At 41.2% G+C, this 27,780-nt stretch overlaps 1 protein-coding gene across 3 annotated transcripts in view; it reads right to left on the bottom strand.

Moving 5' to 3' along the window:
* LOC126470262 (integrator complex subunit 12) overlaps positions 1–27,780 on the bottom strand; it is a 74,361-nt gene that overhangs the window by 18,292 nt on the left and 28,289 nt on the right. For all 3 annotated transcript variants that reach the window (XM_050097996.1, XM_050097995.1, XM_050097994.1), the window contains exons 3-4: positions 18,893–19,080; positions 6,676–6,835 (exon numbers count right to left, since the gene is read on the bottom strand). In XM_050097996.1, the coding sequence (XP_049953953.1) occupies positions 6,676–6,835; positions 18,893–19,080 (348 nt within the window). The remainder of the gene's footprint in view (positions 1–6,675; positions 6,836–18,892; positions 19,081–27,780) is intronic.

The following is a 27,780-nucleotide window of genomic DNA, read 5'->3' as shown; positions in this document are numbered from 1 at the left end:
TCTTAAGACCGCAAAGGTATCATTATGGGTATCTAAGATCCTTAAGGAAGTCTCTCCAAAGACTGTTCGGTAAAATAGGGGCCCACAACCCAAAAGTCTCAACAGAAGATTGGAGAGTGATTAACCAGAAGGTTGCTCTGGAAGGACGAACCCTGGTGGTGGAGGTTGGTGAGAAGTCCCTGAAGGCGATGCGGGAGCAAGACCTGAAACTGTTTTTAGGGTTCTTGCAGGTCACCGTCAGAGTTCTCAAGACCTCAAATATGGCAGTATGGCAGAGCCTGGAGGTGCTGCAGATTAATCTGCAGCACAGTAAAGGGGCCACTGCTGCCCTGAGCCACTGCCTGAGGAGACAGGAAGTGGACGTGGCCCTGATACAAGAACCCTATTTATACAAAGGGGGTGTATCGGGCCTTGGTGGCACTGGAGGTAAGCTGATCTATGCTAGGAATCCAAGAAACTCCAGAGCATGCAATTAGGTAAGAAATGGCATTTATTTCACGCCAATAATGGATTTCTGCTCTAGGGATTTAGTGACCATTAAAATGCAGCAATGTGAGGACGGTATCACGAGGGAAATTCTTTTGGCCTCAGCATACCTTCCTTACAAAGATAGCTCTCCTCCTCCCTTGGAGGTGAGAAGACTGGTAGAGACTTGCCATCGGCAAGGTGATCGACTGCTGGTGGGATGCGACGCCAATGCCCACAACCTAGTGTGGGCCAGCAAGGACACCAACATTAGAGGTGAGTACCTTCTTGAATTTCTTTTAGCTAACAACTTAGAGGTCCTGAATAGGGGCAATTAACCTACATTCAGGAACAGCAGAAGGGAAGAAGTAATTGACATAACCTTTGGTTCCATGACAATGGGTAGCTATGTCAAACAATGGTATGTGGTGTTAGAGCCATCCTGATCGGACCACATGTACATCAAATTCAAGGTTGAAATGGGAAATAGGAAAACAGACTGGGAGACATAGGACGGACCTTGACTTAGGCTTATCAGAAATTAAAACTTCGATAAGGAATCCAGTAGAATTTGAGGAAGTAGCTGAGGCTGTTACCTCTGCCATAGTGACCTCATATCATGACAACTACACAATCACCAGGAAGTGCACAGATAGGAGTGTTCCTTGGTGGAATAACAAACTGGAAACGCAAAGAAAACAGGTACGGAGACTGTTTAATATTGCGAGACATGAAGGACAATGGGCTAAATATCGTGAGGCCCTTGTCAATTACAATCTTGCAATAAGACAAGCAAAGGAGGCAACCTGGAAGACAGTCTGTGAGGAAGTGGAGGGCACAGCTGCACAAGCCAGACTTCAAAAGATTCTCACTAGAGTACCAACCAATCCACGAGGTACGTTGAGGAAGGAGGATGAGGAATATACAAAGACAGCACATGAGATGCTGAAATTGCTCCTCCAAACTCACTTTCCTCAATATGCTCTGCCGGACAACACAAACCAGTATGTGACCCCCAGAGAGACAATGGTTCTCATAAGAGAGGACTGGGAATCGTCCAAGGGGTGTGTGAACTTCCAACAAAATCTATTGGGCGGTGGGAAATTCCAACTGTTCAAGTCACCTGGCCCAGATGGAATTTTTCCAGCTCTCCTGCAACAGGCAGGAGGAAAGCTTATATGAGTCCTAAGCAGGTTATTGAGGATTAGCCTAGCAGTAGGAATCATTCCCAATGCTTTGAGAGCAGTGAAGGTTGTCTTCATTCCAAAGCCAAAGAGTTATCATACGAAGGCCAAGGATATGAGACCAATCAGTCTGTCCTCCTCCATTCTTCAAACATTGGAAAAACTGGTTAATGTATACGCTGGGGAGAGGAGGCTAAGTAGGGTCCCTCTACACCCAAACCAACACGCATACCAACCAAGTAAATCATGCGAGACAGCTCTCCACCAACTTGTTGGGAAGGTGGAAAAAGCACTTCATTTCCAAGAAATAGCTCTCTGCATCCTCCTGGATATCGAGGGGGCCTTCAGTAACACGATCTTCGATTCCATGTTAAGGGCAGCAGAGGTGCATGACCTGGGGACCACTATATGTAGGTGGACCAGGGCCATGCTTAGTGGAAGGAAGGTAGAGGCTACCATGGTGAATGAAAAGTGGTAATTAAGGGCACTAGAGCCTGCCCACAAGTAGTAGTTTTGTCTCCTCTACTGTGGAATCTAGTGGTGAATGAACTCATTGAGGAACTAAATTCCAGACAATGATTCTGCCAAGGATACACAGATGATCTTGTCATAGTAATACTTAGCAAATTCACTGACACAGTCAGCAATATGGCACAAGGAGGGTTCGACATTGTGCAAAAATCGTGCATTAAACAGTATCTGAGAGTTAATCCTAAGAGGACTGTTGTGGTGCCATTTACGAAGAGACACATTCAGCACGCAAGTTGGAATTTAAAGCTCTTTGATGAAACTCTACCTGTGAAAGGGATAGTGAAATATCTAGGGGTAACCTTGGATGAGAAGCTAACTTGCACCCATCACATTAAGAACATATGCTCCAAGGCAAAAAGTACTCTAGTGACTACTAGAAGGGCTTGTGGCAAAAACTGAGGCCTAAGCCCCAGCGGTATGCACTGGATATACATCACAATGTTTAGACCTACGATTTCTTATGGGGCCGTAGTGTGGTGGAAGAAGGTAGAACAGCGGGTTGTGGCTAAGGAGCTTCCTAAGGTGCAGAGATTGACCTGCTTAGCCATAATGGGCGGAATTAGTAGCACACCAACCGCTGAAATAGAAGCCATGCTGGATATGCCTCCACTTCACCTTTGGGTCAAGATGGAGGCAGCAGCTGGGACACAAAGACTTAAAACTGGCGAAAACTGTCTCATTCGGATATCCAGAATGACACACTAACATAGTGAGTGAGGTAAATATAGCAATGGCTGGGGAAATGCCTGCCAACTATATAATAACTCCCAACTGCTTCTACAAGCCTTAAAGCATAATAATTGGAAGTAGGGAGCAGTGGGAAAACACAGTTCGACACCGTATGGGGGACATCGTTTGGTTCACCAATGGGTCGAAAACAGACCAAGGCATTGGGACAGGGTTGTACGGGGTTCAGCCAAGACTGGAGAGCATCATATCTCTAGGGAAACTGGCCTCTGTGTTCCAAGCTGAAATTACTGTAATCAATGTGAGGAGGAGAATATGCATAGGTGCTACAATGGCCGTAGCATCTACATCTATTCAGACAGCCAGGCAGCCCTGAAATCATTGGCAGCTCCTGCAACAAGATCTGAGATTGTTGCAGATTGCCACAGAGCTCTGGTGGAGCTAGGGGGAAGCAATAGGGTGAACCTAGTGTGGGTCCCTAGCCACTCAGGGATCTGTGGCAATGAACAAGTCGGTAGATTGGCTAGGATGGGGGGGGGGGGGGGGCAACAACTCCATTTACTGGACCAGAACCTGTCCTGACAATCACCAAGGCTATGATCAAAGTAGAACTACGGAAGTGGCTTAGGAGACAGCATGTAGGATATTGGACCAAGGTCCAGAAACAAAAACATTGTAAGGTAATGATGCCCAAGCCATGTTTTAAAAGAAGCTCTGTAATCCTGGGATTGAATAGGAAAGAGATCAAACTCATGACTCGACTGATGACTGGCCATGGGAATTTCAAAATACATCTACACACAATGAGTATAATGGAAGAGGACCCTAAATGTAGGATCTGTGATGAGAGTGAAGAAACTGCATCACACCTAATCTTCGAATGCATGGCATTGGAGAGTAAAAGATACAGAATCTTCGAGACAACTAGACCTGAAGAAATTGTGTCTAACAAAAAACTGGTACAGGGACTCCTTGCACTATTTAAGGGCACTGGTTGGCTTTACTAGATATACAGGGAGCAATACCGCACAATAAACCTAGTTTCAGTGCGGGCAGTGGCAGGTCAGACCTAAGCTGTTTTAGCTCCCCTGTTAAAATCAAATATAAAAACATCATACCTAGCAACTATGCAGGTTGAATGGTGCAATCGATGGGCACTGTACCATTTAAGAAGTGTATGTATCACTATCAATCCATTCTGTAAAAACCACACATCAATAGCACTTCCCATTTCTGCAATATTTGTGGTGAAAGTTTTAGGTGACTGATCCTGTATATGTAGGTTTTTGTACATCTACTATTAAGTAAGGAAATTGTTAGTAACAGACTGTAGTAGAGATGTGAGGTTTTATTAAGTTCTTCCTTCCAATAATTGATTTTGTTAATAAAATAAAATAAAGTCTTGTCACAAAATAAGATAGGGGATGATGTGGGGAAGCAGGCAAGTGCTGTGAATGTTGACCTTTCCTCGTTGCTGGACTAAGATTGAGACAGCAGAGCCAAGCATATGCCTTGAGCTGCTAACAAAGAGATTGCACCATATATTATTTAAAATTAAATCTTTAAATATTGTTTCAAAACTTGGTCAGATTATGTAAAACTATGAAAAAGTCAAATATTGTGAACCTCAAATGGTTTGCTAATTACTTCTTTTGAAAATCTACTTTTTCTAAAATCCTAAGAGGCATGTAAAATTACATGCTAGAAAGTTCTGCTTTTGGAATTACGTGGCACAAGTTTTCAGGAAGCTACCTCTTACTTTTTGAATTATTCCACTTTTTACAAAATTTCAGAAATGTTTGGAATTAGGTTCAGTTTATGATAAAAACCTACCTACCTACTTTCTAAACTAGTAAGAGAAACCCAATTTTTATCAGTAAAATTTGTTAAACGAGTTAGATTAAGTAACCTTTGTTATTAAACTACAAAGACAAGATAACAGCACTGCACCAAGATTCAAGACAACATTTTAATTTTATCTAGGCACAGAAATTAAAACAGAGAGATCAGAGGCCACCATCTACATTTGGTTCCATTTGAAAAATTCTGAAGTTAAAAATTTAAGACTTATCAAGCTATTGATTCTAAAGATCATAGAGAAAGTAGAGATTTACTTAGAGAACTTCAACTAACAATGATATAAATAATTTTGCAATCATAAAGTGTGCTGACTGGGTGCTGCTGCAAAAACTGCAAGTGATTTTGGGATGTGTGCTTTGTTTGCTGTCCGCATCGAAAAATAAAGGAGCCACGTGTCTGTACCAGGAAGGTTCTTTGATCACTGTCGGTCACACAGAAAGGTACTAAGCTCCCTTCCAGAATGTGTCGCGATTTTGTTTGTGTCAATGGCTGCTTAAACCTCAGATGGATTTAAAAATGACTGACATTAACATGTGAAATCCAGGCTGGAATAGTGACAGTATTATGAAAGGCTAGATTGCTATTCACCATATAGTTGAGATGTTGAGTCACAGACAAGTATAACAAAAACAGACTGCTTAACAAGTGAGATTTCGGCCAAAAGGCTTTCTTCTAGAGGACAACACACACACACACACACACACACACACACACACACACACACACACGTACATATGAGAGAGAGAGAGAGAGAGAGAGAGAGAGAGAGAGAGAGAGAGAGAGAGAGAGAGTGTGTGTGTGTGTGTGTGTGTGTGTGTGTGTGTGAGGGGGGTGCACGCATTTTGTATAGAAGGCCTTTTCGCCGAAAGCTCAACTGCTTAGCAGTCTCTTATTGAGCCTGTCTGTGATGCAACATCTCCACTATATCGTGAATAGCAGCCTATCATTTTCATATTACTGGCATCATTGGGTTTCGGCTGAATGATATGATGTGTGTATCTTGTGAAACTGTGAACTCAATTGGATTAAGAATTTATCTGTGTTTCATTCTTTGTGTGCCGCCCACTATATTACAGCATGCCATGTGCTCAGTATCTGAGATTTTTCTCCACTTTTAAGACAAGCAAGTTCCTTCACATAATTAGGAACGAAGAGCAGAAATCGTCTGCGTCAGGTTCTGAGTATGGTAGAACAAGCTTTAATGTTTCATACTTGTTACTTGTGGGTGCGAACTTTGTTCAGTTAAACAACAGTAGTCCTTCATTGATCATCGCAGTTCCTAACTCCTCTGCATTATTCTAATCGAGTTAGAACGATTTATTTCTGTTTCGGCGAGCTGAATTGTGTACTGAAGACTACAAAACAACATGTTCTCCATCACTTTATGCCTTTTTGCGCAAACTTTTCAGGCCCCTGCAAGAGGCTGTGGTATCAAAAATTCATGGAAGACGACCAAATGTTACAATGTTAAAAAAAGGGTAAACTAAAAATCAACAAACCTGGATAAATTTTGACCACTGCCCCACAAACGGGGATGGGGAGGGGATAATTCCTCCTTTTATGGTGTGTGTGGCCCCTTTACATCAAAATATTGGAACAACAACAATTCTTTATGCTGCTCTAGTTTATGCGAGGCAGTTGCATACACCTACTAATGTACATAGCAAGTACTGTAAACAGAAACACATTCTCAATTTGTGACACTGGAAACTAGCCCTCCAATACATCTGTTAGATTATCAAACATTTCTGAGAAAGAATAAAAACCAATTTCTGTTGTTATCACTGAGTCCTTGTTGTACATCTCTGTAAATCGACAGAGATTAATACTTCTATTTATATTTATGTAATGCTGCATACTATTCTTCAGCTGAAAACTGGGAATTCTAACCAAAAATCTTACTTTATGTTGATCACTATATTTTCAGAAGTGTAAAACTTATACTTACAGCTCTGTTAATTGTTTTCAAGCAGTCTGTACAGTACCATATTGATCTTGGGTCTTCCATATCAGCTTCACCAACAGGTGGCTGGTGGCACTCTTGATGGTATAATGAATGGCACTCTGTGCATTCAATGAGGCGATTCCTAGGAGCCACATCCATTCCTCTGCAAGGAGAGCAAACTTGTTTGAGGCTACATGAACAATTAATGTAACGACAACCTCTTAGTATGTCAAGATATCTGAAGCAATTGGTAGACTGCCCATCTGGAATTAAGGTACGTTACAACAGACAATCATACACAAACATACATAAATAACAATAAAGTTGAAGACTTTAGAGCTCATTGAGCTGACAGTAAATTAGCAGCCACTGTATTAATTACAACTCTCCACATACCAAATACAGCTGTTAATGTACATGTATGAAAGAGTGAGAGTTCTACATACAAAATGGTAGTTTTCAAAGGAATAATACAGTGAAAAAAATAATCCACCAATGTACTGCAGGTTGCTGGTGTCCAAACAGCACAATACGAGTATTTTGGTGATCAATCTGTTGGCATCATCAGTTGAGCTGATGAACTAACCCATCTGATAACTCAGTGGCCATTTATATTCTCACCATCCACCCTCCTAGTGATCTAACTCCAGTCCATTCTCAGAGACTTATAGATTGCCACAGCATTTGGTGTTCTGATCACAATTCACTCCCTGCAGCATATGTCTGTGTGGTGGCAACACCAGCTCCATCAATATGAAGATTCAGTTCCCTATGTTTGCTGAAAGATTCGTTCATTGACCTTATTACACCTAGTACTGGGTACCAAGCTTCACTGAGATTGTAGCTAGCGATTGATTAGTTTAGTTTGTATTGTAAATTCCACGATGACATAGTCCCAGCACATGTTAGAGCAAAGACTCTAATGCTGCTGGACTTCATACCATTTACTTGCAAAAGACAATGTCATACAACCACTTACCTGTTGGGCTACATGAAACAAGTGTGTCATCAATGTTCTCAGTATCGTTTTGACAGTGCACATAATCTGTCTGACATATGATTTGCCACACTGACAGGGAATTTAACACACTTCGGTCTTCCAAAGTGCAAGATGATTTTTCACATACCCCAGTAATGCTTGTGTCTCAACAGGTGAGCAAAACCCAGTCTTAATCACATTTTCTCTGATACTGTCCCAGTGTACAATACAAATGCAATGTCAACACCTCGTTCACATTCCTCCACTGTTTTGAAGTACAGTGCTCCAGGTCCGGTAACACACATTTAAGATTTTCAGTAAACCAGTTCTCTGCACTGGATGGTGGCTGCTCTGAGCATGCACTTATGTCAGTGAGTTTTCAGTATATGCTGTGACCCAATATTCCACTCACCTTCCTCTTCTCCAAGACAACCAGAAAGAGCAGCTCACTATCCACAATGACCCGCATTATCAATCTGATGTTCCTGTGAATGAAGTCAAGATGTGTGAGGAATCTTCCATATGGTGACATTCTGTTAAGGAAAGAAGCAGGTCCGTTTCAGGCAAGCAGATGCTAGTGCTTCATCTCCAAAGTGCTGCATGCACAAGTTGGTCACAACCAATGATATTGGTCTGACCCTTTGCGACCCCTTTCATCTGCCCATAGTGTGTTCTATCAGACAGAAAATCTAGGTCAGGACATACATGAAAAGATTGGGAGTATCTATTTCAAATTAACCGTAAGAGGATGTTATACCCCTTTACATCTCATGGTGATTGTTCAGCTGTTGTCCAACATCCACCGAGTTGCATATGTGATGGGGGGCATTTGTCCATATAGGAGCTAAAAACATATCCATGAGGGATTCTTCAAGTACAAAGAGGGGTACCAGTATCAATGATGATGGGGTGAAGTGGAACACCTTTGTGGGCCTTGAGAATTCCGTAGTGTCTTAATGTAGCAGGTGTACAGGTACACAGTTATTTTATAATCTTTGAGGCAGGTCTGTGCATTTGAGAAAAAGCCAAGAGAACAGATCCTCTGGAAACATCACATTAAGGCTGTATTCTACCCATTTCCTAAGACATGAGCATTACTGCAAAGAGTCAAGGATAAGCCTGCACTTCATAAGAACAGGTTGTAACAAATCTCCTGCCAATGTGGCAAATTGTATATTAGACACACTATACACACTACGCCAAGAACATTGATGGCACGGAATATGACACCACAGTCCTGGTCCAACATAATGTCCCTGGGAATGCATCACCTATTTTTACTGAGAAACAAACCAAGAATCAGCTAATCAACTCTGATACTGGCTACAATTTTAACAAGGCTTGGCAACTCATGCCTGGTTGATTAGGGCAAAAAACGAGACTTCCAGCAAACATAGGGAAATGCTGATTGATGGACCCACTGATGCCACCATGCCAACACATGCTGCACAAAACAACTGACAGCGATGCTGCAGCGATCGATATGCTGGTGTGCCTGTGAGGGCAGGCAGCAGACAAAACACCGGGAAGGACAGACAGAAGTTGAGTATACAAGTGACCCCTGCACAACAAGAGGATTGGTTCATTAGCAATCATGGTAACAGTGACATGATCAGTTATTACAATTGTGTGTTCCTTGGACACCAACAGTCTGCATCACGTCCATTGATTATTTTGTTACCAAATACTCTGGCAGAACTTGAAAAACGGGATGAAACAATGTCTGTGCTCTTATTTATGTAAAACAAAAGCAATTTAATTTATTGTGTCATTTGTCAAACATTTATGATATTACGTATAAGTAAATGCTTGAAATGAGACCTGCTGAGTGAAAAGTGCACTGATAAATTAGTACCACAAAAGTGAAAGCAATGACAGGATTCTGAATGTCTTTCACAACTCGATGACATAAAACTAACCCCATATGATTTTGGATAACATCTCTGAACCATATGTTACATTTTCAACATGTAGTAAGGCATCCAGCAGAAGTTATTTCAAAATTCTGAACACACAACATTAGCGATAGACTAAAATGGAAGAATAGATCAGAACATTAGCAATGTTACAGCAGCTCATACAGAGGAAGGGAATCTACTGTGTGTTCAAAGGAGCTGTACTGGCACTGGCCTTGAGCAATTTAAGGAAACTATGATAGAACTGCATTTTGAATGTCAGACTGGGATTTAAATCCCAGTAGTTTTATCCTGTCAAGCAATCTTACCTTGTGCCACTGGCCGTTCTTCAAATTTTGGGTATCTTCAAAATATTTAGACAGCTTTGTTTCTTTGAACAATAATGTTAAGTGAGAAATAAGCAATGGAATACTAGCATCTTTTGTTTGCAAAACAGTAGGACTGGAAGTTTTACATTAAAACTGAAGGTTAATATATGAACAATATCTTTTGTTTCAGTATTGACATTGGTTAGTGGCAACACCACCACCAGAGCCAGCCGCAAATTCAGTATAGCTATCTGTAAAATGGTCATGTAAATGTTATCACAGAGCAAACTTCCTGTGTAAATTGCGCATTTAAAAAAAAAATTATGTTATTTGTCATCAATCACAAGATGTACAATATGTACCGGGATAACAGTGCTGTAACTCCTTGACACTTTAAACCAACTAACATGGAGTCAGTAAACTAACACAACAGATCATACCGATTGCCTTTTTCTCAGCTAAAAAAAAGAGGCCGCCTCAACTTTATTTTTGTAATTTTTTATGTGTATGGTAACGGAAGGTCAGAACTCAAATATCACTCATGCCAAGCAATTCAATTCAACTGTCAAAAATTTTTTAGAAAATAAACTTTGAAGTTTTCCAAGCTTCTTTAATGCCATAGAATAAGGTCAACTTTTCGAAAGGCAGTGTGGCTCTATGGTAGAGTTCTCATCTACTACGTGAGTGATCTGGGTTCGATTACCAGCCAATGCAAATTCTTAAACAAAGGTCATGTTCTAAGAGCATTTTGGTGATGTGTAAAATACAAGGTGATTATAATTACAGTTATAACTTTCAAAATACTGTAGAAATAACTACACTGGTCAGAATGACGTCAAATTGCAATGGAATATTATCAGAGAAGGTGTACAACATATGGTAGAAGGGGGGGGGGGGGAGGAGAAAAATATACATATATAGTGACAATTTATCAATAGATGCCGCTGTACGTGTCAGAATATGTAAATGAAAACACCTGTCATGCGCGCGACCATTGAAGTTGGTATAAACATGCCAGGTACACGACTTTTCCTCCTTTCGTGCCTGCGACGTTGACCATGACTGCTTATAAAGCTGTATTACAAGAACAATTACTGTGCACACGTCACTTTGCAGAAGTGCTGGACACTGAAGGGTTTGGAACACGGTGTTGGTCCCATGACTGCTGTGGGTCTGGAGAAAATGATTCGGAAATTCGAAAGGATGCATTATTTTGGTGTGCAACATGGTAGATGGAGGAAAAGAATTGATTCAACGTCAGGACAAGTAGTGGCCACAGCAATGCAGGGGCAGACGAGTGGTGGTGTGCAAACATGTAGTGCTTAACAATTGCCCAAACATTGGACATACCCATGAGCATGGTGCGTAAAATCCTATGAAACATCCTTCTTTGCTATCCATTCAAAATTACCCATGTGTATGAGTTGCTTCCTGTTGACCTGCCAGCAAGAGGGACCTTTGCTTTAGAATTTCTTGCTCCCATGAAAGTTGACAATGATTGGCCGTGGAAGATTTTGTGGGCAGATGAAGCCCACTTCCATCTGAAAGGATATGTCAATACACAGAATTGTCGAATATGGCAACGGAAATTCCACATGCAAATCAACCAGTACCATTTCATTCTGAAAAGGTCACTCTGTGGTGTGGTTTTACAGCGTCATTTATCATAGAGCAATATTTTTTCGAAGAGACAGGTGCTTCCAGTCCTGTTACCTGTACCATAACTGGTAAACGCTAAGAGTGTCTTTTGCACAACCATGTCATTCCAGCACTCCAACAGCGTGGATGGGATCATTTTTATGAAAGATGGCACACCTCCGCACTTTGCAAATCCAGTTAAGCAGCTGCTGACACTGCCATTTCGAAAATGCTAAAATTATCAGCCACCATTTCCCTACAGCTTGGCTGTGGGGGTATCTGAAAGATGATGTGTTCAGTGTTCAGATTGCAAACTTAGCTGCATATTGAAGGCACACATTCAACAACACATTCTGAATGTGACCCCGGAAACACTTCGTTCAGTTCTGGAACATGGTGTTTCTCGATTTCAACTTATTGCAGAAAATGGTGGACAGCATATTGAACATGTTTTGCACCAGTCACATGTTTTGCACCAGTCACATGTTTTGCACCAGTCACATGTTTTGCACCAGTCACATGTTTTGCACCAGTCACATGTTTTGCACCAGTCACATGTTTTGCACCAGTCACATGTTTTGCACCAGTCACATGTTTTGCACCAGTCACATGTTTTGCACCAGTCACATGTTTTGCACCAGTCACATGTTTTGCACCAGTCACATGTTTTGCACCAGTCACATGTTTTGCACCAGTCACATGTAAATTAATAACCAGATTTGATTCTGATTGATGCTTTTCATGCAGTTTTCGGCCTCAGAACAATTGAAAACCAATTGTTTCCATCCAATATGATACAACCTTGCTGTGATGGATGGGCTTATGTAACTAACAGTATCATGCCTGTACACACATGCACACTGAATAGTACAGTTTAACGACAAACGTACACCTTAGGCACTGTTGTATGATTCATTTGTCATTGACCACTATTAAATTATGATACCTACAGTGCCATCTATTGCTACATTTTGTAATTACTTATTTTTATTCTGCCACTTCTCTGATAATATTCTGTTGCAATTTGAAGTCATTCTGACCAGTGGTGCTATATCTACAGCAGTCTGAAATTTTAACTTTAATTGTAATCACCCTGTACATAAAGATGGAAAAAAATCAGTAACTCTTGAGACTGGTAACCATTCATTTTGTTACCTACATCATTTAAATATAAAATTCATCAAATATACGCTGCTTAACACATACTGAATTGCCATTTTGTGAAAAATGATCATCTTATTTCTAATTACATACCTCACACAAATATAAATCAATCTTTTCTAAGATTGTTAACAAAGATCATTTAAATTTAAAAAATTGCAAATTAATTTTTTCATCTGCACAGAAATGCTCATGAAACAAGCAACTTTATTTATAAATTTGCTCCTAGAATATGCACCTTCATTTAAAAACTTGCATTGGTCAGGAACTGAACCCAGGCTCCCCACATGGCAGGCAAGTGCTCTACCTGTGCAGCCTGTCAAGAAATCAGCCAACCAAATTTCAATTGCTTCTTTCACTACCGAGTCTCAGAAAGTTGAAGTCAAGGCTAAAATTTCAATGTTATCGTACACCGTAGTGTGTCCAGTGTCAATACAGTGCTCAGTCACCGCCAATTTATTAGGTTGTAAGAGCCCAGTGTGCCTGCAATGCTCTGTGCATCTCTCGCGGACTGTATGTGTCATCTGCGCGATGTATGAATGGCCATACTCACAGAGGACCTTGTAAACCCCAGGCTTCCAAACACCAAATCATCTTTTACGGTACCCAGGAGTGCTGCTGTCTTTGGTGGAGGGTGAAAAATCACTTTCACTTTGTGTTTGCTGACGATCCATCCTATTTTTGTCGACAGGCTTCCCACGTGTGGCAGAAAAGCCATGGATTTAAAACTTTCCGTGTCTTTGTCTGCATTCCTTATACTGACTGTTGCTTTAATTTTTAGTGCCGTATGTATGTGTTGTGGAGAGTACCCATTGGCTTCAAAAACTCTTCTCAAGTGTAGAAGCTTGTCCTCCAGACTGCTCTCATCTGTGTACCAGAGATCTGAGAACACTCATCATCTGTGAAGGATGGTGGCAGTTGTTTGTACATGAAGTATAATACCGCCTGTGTCAGTTTCCCATATACTGCATGTCCCAAAGTGCCATCATCTTTGCATCATACCAAAACATCCAAAGATGGAAAGCACCCAATTTTTCTTGATTTCTGTTGTGAACTGAATTTGTCTATGGATGGAATTCAGTTTCATTTTCTGCAGCCAAAAATTCAACAACAGCATTTGCTTGTAACAATTGTCTAGCATAGATGCAATTTTTCTAGTTCACTATGCTTAGCCATCTGTCTGAATATTTTGAAACTTTGCAGATGTGTTGAAGAAACATCAAATTTGAAGCATGTGATGTTACTTATGCAAGTGATGTTCTGTCTGAGCTCCCATGCAATGACTCCACAAATCCAACTTGTGGATTTCATCATCTTCATATGATGAATTTTAATGGCTGAAATCAATTCCAAGTTACTCATCCCAGAGTTCACCTGTGCTACCAAGTTTCTTTATGTGCCATATCGATGCTAGTAAATGAAAACATGCTTTCATAGAACAATATTTAGTGTATCTAAAACTCACAAAACAATTCGACAGTAACAACTGACGTCACGTGTTTCTGTTAACTATATTTGGATGTCATTCAAAAGGTTAAGTCTTGCAGGTGTACACAACCTACAACAACATCAGTTCACAGATATCTGCCCTTATCTCTCCACCAGTTCGATAGAGACGAGGTCAATAACAAACAACATGTAAACATACACTAAATAATTGAATTAATCTGCCTAAATGCTAGCCTTTCTTTAATTTAAACATCTTTTCCTGCTTGGTATCAGCGTGTACCACATTTGCCCACTTATACAACAAGACTTTTTCCCAGACTTGTTCTAAAAATACAATGTAGTCTTATATTCACAGATTGAACTATTGCCATTGAGGTTAATATTTTCTACTTTGTTTAATAGAATACACAGTGGTTGTTTTAGCTTCACAGATGAAGCTTTGGCTATTGAGGTCACATCCAGACTTATTTTGAAGAATTCGGAAGGGCAGGATGGGCAAATGATACTCGTGTCTGAACACGCTGAAGCTTTCCCGATACACCAAAGTGCTCGATACGGTATCAATGTTGCTCGGACAGTCAAAGGACATTTAACTCGCACAGCGCTAGTGCCATAGATATGCGAGGAACAATGAACTAGTCACTACAAAATCTATTGTTCTGTTTAAAATTTGACAATTTTGTAAAACCCAGGAGGAAATATCACTAAATTCTATCATCTTACAAACTCTTTTTGGAACAGGTTTGTAATAAAAATTCTCATCATGTATTGGTACCATGTACACACATTAATGCTGCTTTTCAAGTAAAGCTAACATTCAAAAGTGCAAATGTTGTCTTTCAAAAAACATTACTTTATTCTGAACCGAGATCAATATTTTACTTGACTGTGAGAGTCTGACAATTTACTAAGTGGGTTGCAAATGACAAATTTGGTCACTGTTCAGGTATTAGAATATCGGGTAAAAACATTACCAACTTTTAATCAGCTTTAGATCATGATGGTGACATTCAGATGAAACAAGAAGGAAAATTAATCCTGAATGAAATGCCTGACAAATAAATTAAATCTTATAAAACGAACTGTAATTATTGCGATAATACTTTTATGGCACCAAGAACTGTTATGGAGATGGTAAAAACAGACACCAGTAGACCATGGGACGAGCGAAAGTTCGAGAATTCGACTGAATCTTGATTACAATCTTTTCTTTACATAATTGTTGCTGTTGTTACATATGACTTGCAACACAGAAGATATTTCAGTCAGTGTGTCAGCTGCTCAAGCACAGCGTTATGGAAAGGTAGGAAGGGTAACACTGATACCAACTTAGCTGAGAACTAGATGAGTGCGGAGAGGGGAGTCTTGAGCGGGCAGCAAGTTATGTCTGTTGCCAACCATTGGAATCTATACTGCGTACTTTGGCTTTTTAGGAACATCTACCATAATTAAACTGCTGTTTGCCTGAATCCACTTTTAGTCGGAATTGAATTGACTTTAAAATTGGACAAATACTCAACAACAGTATTCATTTCTGCGGGAGACGGTAAAAATCTAGATAGGGGCCAATGGTGTACTTACATGTTTTGTGCTGCAGTTTTGTTGATGCTCACCTCGACATATGACGGGAACATAATTTAGACAATCAACAAATGGCATCAATTTAGAATAGGTATAATGTTAACTTCTTAGGCACATACTTCATACCAATAAAACATTTTATAATTTTGATTGGTCCAAATTGTGAAAAATAACTTTTCCTCGAAAAGCCTCTTAAAAAACTGATGGTCGTCTTATAATCAAGGTTCCCCTGTACGCAGGTAAACATGGTATATTTATTTTAAGAGATGCATTAGTATCATTAATTTCTTTTTGCATTTACATTAGTATTTTGGATGTATACTAATATGGTAGCAACAATACTTCAATCCACTATTATTTCTATCATATATTTCCATATATTAATTTTAATACTGCAAAACAATTTTCTTATTAATACATGATACAATTTTGGTATTAGAAAAATGGGTATGTCCCCCTTGAAACCTATCAGCCTGTTATGGTCATTATTTGCTACAGATCCTCATAGATGATGGCAGTGATCCATTTTGTGCTTGCGTTTCTTGAGATTAGCAACCCTTACATGTTACTTCTCCAATGTGCATTTTTATCTTTACTGTCGCTTGTAAGTTGAATGCTTTTAGTTGTCTGTCTTCACCAAATGCTCTCATGTGTGTAACGTTCATGAATAAAAGCTAATTTTGTATGTTTCAAGGTTATGCACAATTATTTTACGTGGATAGACTAATAGGTCACATAACTGGTGACCCTGCCTAAGAATTTTCTTGCTTTCACATGAATGGCATTTTTGACAAATTGCGGAAATATGCACAAATGTAATTAATTACGGCAACAGGCTATTCTCTACCATCGTTGACAAGGTTAACTAGCTACAGGATGATACACAGATTTTGGAGCTTGCTCTCTCGACGATTCTGAACATGAACCATGTCCAGTGCAACAAAAATGATGTTAATTCTGCAACACACACATATCAGAGCACAGTGTACATATATGCAGAGACAGTTCTGAAGTTTGGCTTAGTACTTCTATTGCAGGTCAGGTAAGTAGTTGCAGTTTGCAACCATATGTAACAATGAGTTCTACAACAGTGCCACAATCACAGTTCGAAGCAATGATTCATTCGTCTGTCGGATACAGCAGTTCATTCAAGGCATGCCTGCATTTACGGGCCCTGTCATTTATTCCCACCCAACTGCGAACATGGTTCATGGTAATGGAGTACATATTTTGGCAACAACATGTAATTAACGACCTCAAGAAATTTACTTTGGTGATAAGCAATTTGACCAACAAACTGCAGCTATGGTATCTGACAGAGCATCCGCTGCCACACAGAGCTTACAAGAAGCTGACAAATGACCTCAGAATCGGGCAAGAAATGTGGTGACAAGACTTCATCCAAATTCTGGTGATATCTACGCAATCTAGTAGACAGCTCCACAGTTTCTAGTTATCTGTCGTCATATGTTTCGTAGCAGTAACTAATGACGCAAGTGCAAACAGTGTTGGCAATATGCCACAGTAAATCCCTCAACAAATTGCTGCATGTTACTGGTAGAGTGTATGCAACACTTCCTATGACAACAGTAGCTCACTAGCCGGCAGAAAGCGACAGATGTCTCCTCAGGAGACTTCTGTAGACAACACCATACTGTGACGTGGGCATGACAACACCCAATGAGTGATATGTGAAGGATATGTGAAGTTCACAAAGTACAGTGGAGGCCCTCTTAGCGCAAATGTGCACGAAGCAGCAAAACAGGGCACCAATACCCGAACCTGCGACCAGTTCCATCAGGCATCATCATCATCATCATCATCATCATCATCATGAAAACGACAACATCAGAACAATGACAGCAGGTTATGCTGCTATCACAAACTTTTTGGCTAACATGCTATAAAGTGTACTTCACTGTGCAATTACTCAAACAGCCAGTGTTCCACAGTAGCAGTGCGGTATCTGGAAGCAAAGTTTGCCCTATCTGTGGGATATTATACAAAACTGACAATGCATACACCTCTGAGGAACACATCTACAACTCAATCAAAAAAATGTATTTCCAGGATATCTAACAACAACGCCACCACACCATCTGACACAAAGGTATGTCACCGGATCAATGTCGATCAAGGCATTCCTTCCAGGTGTTCCACACTATAGCATTCTTAGTTATCTGTCTTCACTGAATGCTGTGTATTTTTAATGTTCGTGGATAAAAGTTAATTTTGTACATTCAAAGGTTACATGCACACAGTAATCCCAGAATACAGATTCAGATGGATTGTATGGTACCCATGGAATTAGCAATTTCATGCTGCTGTAAAAATGGAATTCACTTTGTACCAATTCAGGTTGGGTCAAAGAGTTTGTTGCTACATTTCACAACTGACTTCACTTACGAGCACCTAATAGGATGTTTTTTTTATTTTTTGAGAGAGAGAGAGAGAGAGAGAGAGAGAGAGAGAGAGAGAGAGAGAGAGAGAGAGAGACTGCAGATTTCTAGACTTGCACAATTGGGTGGGTAATTTTAGGACGCCCCTAGATAGGTCAGGCGTGCACTACACAAAGGAAGCGGCTACTCGGGTAGCAGAGTACTTGTGGCATGCACATGGGGGAGAGAGAGGGGGGAAGAGGGGGAGAGGTGGGGGAGAGAGGGGGGAGAGAGGGGGGAGAGAGGGGGGAGAGAGGGGGGAGAGAGGGGGGAGAGAGGGGGGAGAGAGGGGGGAGAGAGGGGGGAGAGAGGGGGGAGAGAGGGGGGAGAGAGGGGGGAGAGAGGGGGGAGAGAGGGGGAGAGAGGGGGGAGAGAGGGGGGAGAGAGGGGGGAGAGAGGGGGGAGAGAGGGGGGAGAGAGGGGGGAGAGAGGGGGGAGAGAGGGGGGAGAGAGGGGGGAGAGAGGGGGGAGAGAGGGGGGAGAGAGGGGGGAGAGAGGGGGGAGAGAGGGGGGAGAGAGGGGGGAGAGAGGGGGGGAGAGAGGGGGGAGAGAGGGGGGAGAGAGGGGGGAGAGAGGGGGGAGAGAGGGGGGAGAGAGGGGGGAGAGAGGGGGGAGAGAGGGGGGAGAGAGGGGGGAGAGAGGGGGGAGAGAGGGGGGAGAGAGGGGGGTAGGGGGAAGATGGGGATGTAGCAAACTTAAAAACATTACAATTCTGTTCTAACCACAACAAATAATACCAAAATTTCACACCTGCAGACAATACATGTCAGATCCTCTTCTAGTATCTCCAAGTTGATCTCAGAGTCATTGTCTTCATCATCAAATTCTTCATTCATATGTGAATCTTTTGGTGCTTCTTCAATGTGTAAACTTACAGTTCTTATCTCAAGATTCTTTTTTCTTGTGTTACTATCTGCAACATCGAGGACTGAATCCACCTGAATATAAAGAAGTCTCTGATGAATATCAGAAGTGATCTGAAATATTTAACTTTTTTCCATAAAATCTCAGTAAGATATTTTATAGTTATAATATATTTATGGAAGGTAAAATAAATGGTAGCCTGGTTACTGATACTAGGCATTCTATTAGACCTTCAAAATAAGAACATGATATTTGCCCGAACACATTCATGTATTTATTTGCAACTACTTGTTTGGAATTATTTGAAAACAACATTCACAGTCACAGTACGTGAAAAGTTACACAATGGATCATTAATAGAAAACTATTAAAAAACCGAACTACAGTTAAATCTGAAAGTAATATTTAAAAAAGGTGTGCACTCTCAACACATAAATAACACACATATGATTGAAAACAACACATCTTTAAACTGAACTGTTGTTGGAACATGACATACCCACCGCTACAAAATTAGGGACGATGCTAAGCTAGAGGAAATGTATTAGTGTTTATGGATTTGACAAAAGAAGAAATTAATTTATGTAGGACAAAGAGCTGAACTTTCATTCATGGTTGCTTACAACGCACCCAAAATGTCCGATCTTTTGAAAGCATAATAATTTTGCTCGTGGTGAACACATTAAATTTTCCTCAGTTTCTGTGTAGATCTATCCATAAAAAACACTATGAACAACACAATGGACATGCATCCATTTTGCTTTAGTTGTCCATCAGCTAGCACCAAGAAATTTACAGTGGAAAAAGAAACAGTGATGAGCAGTTTGGTCAAGGGATATGTTGGTTTGTGCTTTAGCGAATGTCTCCAATAATTGGATTACACTGTGCACATCATTATGATCTGAAGACAGTTCAGAGGTAACTTCACTCTTCACAAAATTCCCCACTCATAATACCACTTCTATACTGTCATCATTCAGTGATGAAGGCTTATGTGTATAATACAACAAGACAGATGAGTCCTTAAATTCATCTTCATCTGCAGTTCACAGTATTATGGGGAAAGGGCGACATTTCACTATGTGACTAACATGGGGTTTAAGCAGCAAATCCCTGTTAGTCCCTGACTGTTTGCAAACTGGTTCCTCTGGATGTGTGTGATCCTCAACAGTTTCGAACCATTTGAGATTTTTGCACTGCTTTAACACCTTGTGTTAGACGCATATTATACTGTAAAATAAATGTCAAATATATTTTATAAAAAGAGGTTTTGTCAAACACATGACAATGTTTTGCAGTACTCTGATATCCTTTCCGAGAGTTAGAATGTTGTCTTAGTTTTTACAGAATATCTGTCAAAGACCATTGGCAGTGTAATAGCATGCATCCCACACAGGAAGTTGCAATTCACTCTACTAGTTAATTCATTTTTCACATGCATCAGCACAAGAGAAAGCTTATTGCAAATCTCTGAAGATGAAGATCTCCTACAAGCAGTAATTATAATCAATTGTCTCAACATATTTATGACTTGTTACTAAAAATCACAATTTGTAATGTTATGGCTTTACTTACAGTTGTCAGTGCACCCAACAACTTTTCAATTTTACCCATGCCAAGGCCCGAATTTTGGTGCACTTTTATGCCCAAACCTAACACGGAAGTATCATACGGGAGATAATACCCCTCTAACAGAAGCAGTAGATGTGAAAGGGCTTCACGCCAAGTGAGTGTGAAACAGATGATGAATTCTGGAGTGCAACTACAAGCACATGTTTAACAATAATAATAAGTCACGAAGCAGGAAAAATCAAGTATGAAGAGAAATGCATAGGTTTCTCATGGAATAAAGGATCATACATCCAGAGCTGCTAATGAATGAGATAGGTGTGTTTTCTGATGCTTGGAAATCTAATGTGCAGGGAAAGAGGAGATTCCCAGTGAACCAGAGAGAGCCCCAAGTACTAGAAAAACTATTTATTAATCTAGCCAAATCAGTGCTAAGAACCTCCCCCCCCCCCCCCCCCCACAGGACAGGATATGAAGCAACTGTAAACTGTCTCCCTCGCCCCCCCCCCCCCCAAACAGACAAAAGATGACAGGATACTATACTAGGAGAAAAAACCTGAAGGAGTTAAAAAGAAGCTGGAAGGCAAAACTGAAGTGAAGAAAAAGGTTTAGTTAATGTGAAAAAAAGCATTTTTTGATTAATGGTATTTATATTTTTGTTCTGTAACTGTGTTCTACCATTTCTACAAATCTCCAGCCTTTCTTGACACTTTTATATTCCTATTTATTTAGGCTAGTCTTTGGAACATCCTGTTACACCTTCCTTTCCTTAACGTGTTGCTGTGGTCTTCAGTCCTGAGACTGGTTTGACGCAACTCTCCATGCTACTCTATCCTGTGCAAGCTTCTTCATCTCCCAGTACCTACTGTAGTCTACATCCTTCTGAATCTGCTTAGTGTATTCATCTCTTGGTCTCCCTTTACAATTTTTACCCCTCCACACTGCCCTCCAATGCTAAATTTGTGATCCCTTGATGCCTCAGAACATGTCCTACCAACCGGTCCCTCCTCATTGTCAAGTTGTGCCACAAACTCCTCTTCTCTCCAGTTCTATTCAATACCTCCTCATTACTTATGTGATCTATCCATCTAATCTTCAGCATTCTTCTGTAGCACCACATTTCGAAAGCTTCTATTCTCTTCTTGTCCAAACAATTTATCGTCCATGTTTCACTTCCATACAAATACTTTCAGAAATGTCCTTCCTGACACTTAAATCTATACTCAATGTTAACAAATTTCTATTTTTCAGAAACACTTCCTTGCCATTGCCAGTTTACATTTTATATCCTCTCTACTTTGACCATCATCAGTTATTTTGCTCCCCAAATGGCAAAACTCCTTTACTACTTTAAGTGTCTGATTTCCTAATCTAATTCCCTCAGCATCACCCGACTTAATTCAACTACATTCCATTATCCTAGTTTTGCTTCTGTTGATGTCATCTTATATCCTCCTTTCAAGACACTGTCCATTCCGTTCAACTGCTCTTCCAAGTCCTTTGCTGTCTCTGACAGAATTACAATGTCATCGGCGAACCTCAAAGTTTTTATTTCTTCTCCATGGATTTTAATACCTACTCCGAATTTATCTTTTGTTTCCTTTACTGCTTGCTCAATATACAGATTGAACAACATCTCGGGGAGAGGCTACAACCCTGTCTTACTCCCTTCCCAACCACTGCTTCCCTTTCATGTCCCTCGACTCTTATAACTGCCATCTGGTTTCTGTACAAATTGTAAGTAGCCTTTCGCTCCCTGTATTTTACACCTGCACCTCTAGAATTTGAAAGAGTATTCCAATCAACATTGTCAAAAGCTTTCTCTAAGTCTACAAATGCAAGAAACGTAGGTTTGCCTTTCCTTAATCTTTCTTCTAAGATAAGTCGTAGGGTCAGTATTGCCTCACGTGTTCAAACATTTCTACGGAATCCAAACTGATCTTCCCCGAGGTCAGTTTCTATCAGTTTTTCCATTCGTCTGTAAAGAATTCGCGTTAGTATTTTGCAGCTGTGACTTATTAAACTGATAGTTCGGTAATTTTCACATCTGTCAACACTGCTTTCTTTGGGATTGGAATTATTATATTCTTCTGAAGTCTGGGCGGTGTTTCGCCTGTCTCATACATCTTGCTCACCAGATGGTATAGTGTTGTCAGGACTGGCTCTCCCAAGGCCTTCAGTAGTTCTAATGGAATGTTGTCTACTCCTGGAGCCTTGTTGAAACTCCGATCTTTCAGTGCTCTGTCAAACTCTTCAGCCAGTATCATATCTCCCATTTCATCTTCATCTACATTTTCTTCCATTTCCATAATATTGTACAAGTACATCGCCCTTGTATAGACCCTCTATACACTCCTTCCACCTTTCTGCTGTCCCTTCTTTGCTTAGAACTGGGTTTCCATCAAAGCTCTTGATATTCATGCAAGTGGTTCTCCTTTCTCCAAAGGTCTAATTTTCTGTAGGCAGTACATATCTTACCCCCTAGTAAGATATGCCTCTACATCCTTACATTTGTCCTCTAGCCATCCTGCTTAGCCATTTTGCACTTCCTGTCGAAATCATTTTGAGACGTTTGTATTCCTTTTTACCAGCTTCATTTACTGCATTTTTGTATTTTCTCCTTTCATCAATTAAATTCAATATTTCTTCTGTTACCCAAGGGTTTTACTACTAGCCCTCATCTTTTTACCTATTTGAACCTCTGCTGCCTTCACTATTTCATCCCTCAAAGCTACCCATTCTTCTGCTGTATTTCTTTCCCCATTCCTGTCAATTGTTCCCTTATGCTCTCCCTGAAACTCTCTACAACCTCTGGTTCTTTCAGTTTATCCATGTTCCTTAACATAAGCACTGTTTAATTGCTTGTGATGGTACTAGTCCACTGTGCAAATTCCCACAATTTTTCATATTTTTTTTGTTACAAATAGTCTTGCTCTCCACACTGAATTTTTAACAACCAGCAAACAACCTGGCTCACTGAATAGCAGAACTAGATGCATCTTTATTTACTCTTTAGGAATTCTACACATTTCTGCACTGGTGTCAGTGTGTAGCTGCAGTCTGTGTTACTAGCGAGAAATAGAAAATTTTCACTAGGAAAAGAAATTAAAGCATATTTTATATACAAGTTTGTTCCTTTATACATCCTTCATTTGGGCAACTGATTTTGTAATATGAGGTTTTGTTTTAAAATTATGACGTAAAATCGCACCACATGCTGGATTAACAGTTAAATATTATTGTGCGAGTGTTGAGGTCTTGCTTTAAGGGAAATTAACTATTTATGTTATATCATGCACCTGAACAGTTAACTGTATGCCTGGTTTTTGCAGCTCACAAATAACAAATATTCCTGTAAAGTGCGTTAAATGATTTAGTTATACATTTCAGCATTTTTTGTGTGTTCCAGTGTGTGGTAAGTACTGATGTCGATATATGGTAGTTAGACAGAAAGTGGAATATAAAGATTGTGGGTTAGAGTTCCAGTGGTGTGACTGTAGCAGAGAATTGAATGGGGAACTCATTGAGGGTCTCCCATGGAACTATAGGCTCTGTAACAAAGACAAGATTATTGCTAAACAGGAAACAAATATTTGTCCCAGTCATGTTGGATTAGATGATGCGAAACTTTAAATAAATAAGGTGAAGAGGGATACAAAGACCTTGAGAATGGGGTAAACTTAACAAATAATGGGTGAAAGGGAACAGCTTTTCAACTTTGTCAACTACATTTGAGCTCACAGTAACCAATAAGCTTAGTTTGCTTTCTGCGCTAGGAGGGGAATGGCTGCTTCCAGCTGCTTTTCACAGTAGGGTGCAGGAAGCTTCTAGCACAGAACCTAAGTGTAGATCAGTAACAAAAGTGTGGCTGCCATGTAGTAGCCATAGGAGTATGTGGGCCAGATGGTACAGGAAAAATTAGCAAACAGGTTATCAGGTGACATGTATTGTGAAGCCAAGTGCTAACTTTAGCCAGCTGACAGATAGCACACGGAATTTGTGTAAGTATACTGACGAAGTGAATCAGGTGATCATAGCAGATGAAGCTGGGAACAACCTATCTAAAGACAAGTTAAAACATCAATGGTGACCTGGATGGAAAGAAGTAGCAACTTCATACGTAAGTGTGAGCTTTGTGGAGACCTACAGTGTCATTGTCAGCCCTGGGTTAACACTGCTGTGAGCAATGTGCACATGGAGTTCAGTAGGGTGCTGCTGGCTGAAATGAAATCTCATACGAGTGCAGCGCCTGCTGCTAAAATTAGGAGATGGGGATATGCTAGACACACCCTATCCCTGAATAAGAGAGGGAAAGATAGGTTATCTGAGTTACTTTCTGGAAATGTAAGGGGAGGGGGGCACCACTGTTGCCCAAAGCAAGATCCCTGTGGTTACTGGTATCAGAGTGATACCTTTTTTAGGTATGAGTCAATTCTGGTACCCTGTTCAGAAAGAAGTTCAAATGACAGAAGAGCCTCACAAAATGTGCAGAGACAGTTAGCTTATTTCAGCAAAATGTTACTGGATTATAGAAAAGCTCCTTGTCTGTTTGGAACATTTAGAGAGCTCTGAAAAGATACAGATCCTGTGCCTATCTGAGCACCACATAATCACAGGATTCTACAAGTTAATTACAAAAATAATGTTTTACTCATGGACTAATCAGGTTAAAGGAGGAATTGTTACATATATGACAGATCACAAGTTCAAAGACACTGAAACAAATACACTTCTGAAATTGAAATAAGAACACCGTGAATTCATTGTCCCAGGAAGGGGAAACTTTATTGACACATTCCTGGGGTCAGATACATCACATGATCACACTGACAGAACCACAGGCACATAGACACAGGCAACAGAGCATGCACAACGTCGGCACTAGTACAGTGTATATCCACCTTTCGCAGCAATGCAGGCTGCTATTCTCCCATGGAGACGATCGTAGAGATGCTGGATGTAGTCCTGTGGAACGGCTTGCCATGCCATTTCCACCTGGCGCCTCAGTTGGACCAGCGTTCGTGCTGGACGTGCAGACCGCGTGAGACGACACTTCATCCAGTCCCAAACATGCTCAATGGGGGACAGATCCGGAGATCTTGCTGGCCAGGGTAGTTGACTTACACCTTCTAGAGCACGTTGGGTGGCACGGGATACATGCGGACGTGCATTGTCCTGTTGAAACAGCAAGTTCCCTTGCCGGTCTAGGAATGGTAGAACGATGGGTTCGATGACGGTTTGGATGTACCGTGCACTATTCAGTGTCCCCTCGACGATCACCAGTGGTGTACGGCCAGTGTAGGAGATCGCTCCCCACACCATGATGCCGGGTGTTGGCCCTGTGTGCCTCGGTCGTATGCAGTCCTGATTGTGGCGCTCACCTGCACGGCGCCAAACACGCATACGACCATCATTGGCACCAAGGCAGAAGCGACTCTCATCGCTGAAGACGACACGTCTCCATTCGTCCCTCCATTCACGCCTGTCGCGACACCACTGGAGGCGGGCTGCACGATGTTGGGGCGTGAGCGGAAGACGGCCTAATGGTGTGCGGGACCGTAGCCCAGCTTCATGGAGACGGTTGCAAATGGTCCTCGCCGATACCCCAGGAGCAACAGTGTCCCTAATTTGCTGGGAAGTGGCGGTGCGGTCCCCTACGGCACTGCGTAGGATCCTACGGTCTTGGCGTGCATCCGTGCGTCGCTGCGGTCCGGTCCCAGGTCGACGGGCACGTGCACCTTCCGCCGACGACTGGCGACAACATCGATGTACTGTGGAGACTTCACGCCCCTCGTGTTGAGCAATTCGGCGGTACGTCCACACGGCCTCCCGCATGCCCACTATACGCCCTCGCTCAAAGTCCGTCAACTGCACATACGGTTCACGTCCACGCTGTCGCGGTATGCTAGCAGTGTTAAAGACTGCGATGGAGCTCCGTATGCCACGGCAAACTGGCTGACACTGACGGCGGCGGTGCACAAATGCTGCGCAGCTAGCGCCATTCGACGGCCAACACCGCGGTTCCTGGTGTGTCCGCTGTGCCGTGCGTGTGATCATTGCTTGTACAGCCCTCTCGCAGTGTCCGGAGCAAGTATGGTGGGTCTGACACACCGGTGTCAATGTGTTCTTTTTTCCATTTCCAGGAGTGTAGATTTTAAGATTTTTTAGTTATCAGCACACTGAAGTGTGTGCTTTTGAATTAATACTGAGAAATTTTGAATTTTTTCTGAGTCACGTGGATTGCTTACTACACTATTCCTTAGACAGTAACAAGCAGTTAATAGACTGTGGTGATTTTAATGTAGATTTTCTAAAGGCTTATGAAAGGAAAAAATATCTAGAAACTTAATTTGGATCCTACAATTTGGTCTCAGTAATCAAGTTTCCAACATTGGTGGATAAAGATAGTAGTGCTCTAATTGATACTGTTTTCTTTGATGGCACTCAAAGCAAGAAAATAACTCAACACCAAGTAACAGAGGCTCTCTCTGATCATGAAGCACAGTTAACATAAATAGGATGGTGCCTTACAGTGTAGACACTCTTCGGTGGAAATCGGAGTAATTAATGACTTCACCACAAAGATTAAGTACAGTTTACAAAGATGACATGGAGATTTTTTGAATCATCAGTCTTCTGAAAGGTTTGATGCAGTTTGCTCCGAATTCCTCTCCGGTGTCAACCTCCTAATCTTAGAGTAGCACTTGCAACCCACGTCCTCAGCTATTTGCTGGATGTATTCCAATCTCTGTCTTCCTCTCCAGTCTTTGCCCTCTATGGCTCCTTCTACTACCATGGAAGTCATTCCCTGATCTTTTAACAGATGTCCTATCATCCTGTCCCTTCTCCTTGTCTGCGTTTTCCACATATTCCTTTCCTCTCCGATTATCTGCAGAACCTCCCAATTCCTTAGCTTGTCAGTCCACCTAATTTTCAACATACATGTGTAGCACCACATCTCACATGCTTCAATTCTCTTCTGTTCCAGTTTTCCCACAGCCCATGTTTCACTACCGTACAATGCTGAGCTCCAGACATACATTCTCAGTAATTTCTTCCTCAAATTAAGGCTTATGTTTGATACTAGCAGACTTCTCTTGACCAGGAATACCATTTTTGCCAGTGCTAGTCTGCTTTTAATGTCCTCCTTGCTCCATCCATCATTGGTCTTTTGCTACCTTCATCTACTTTGTGACTGTCAATCC

The sequence above is a fragment of the Schistocerca serialis genome, chromosome 3, assembly GCF_023864345.2.
Source record: "Schistocerca serialis cubense isolate TAMUIC-IGC-003099 chromosome 3, iqSchSeri2.2, whole genome shotgun sequence".
Taxonomy (NCBI): Eukaryota; Metazoa; Arthropoda; class Insecta; order Orthoptera; family Acrididae; genus Schistocerca; species Schistocerca serialis.
The sequence above is the reverse complement of the archived record's forward strand: the minus strand, read 5'-3'. Positions and strand labels throughout refer to the sequence as shown.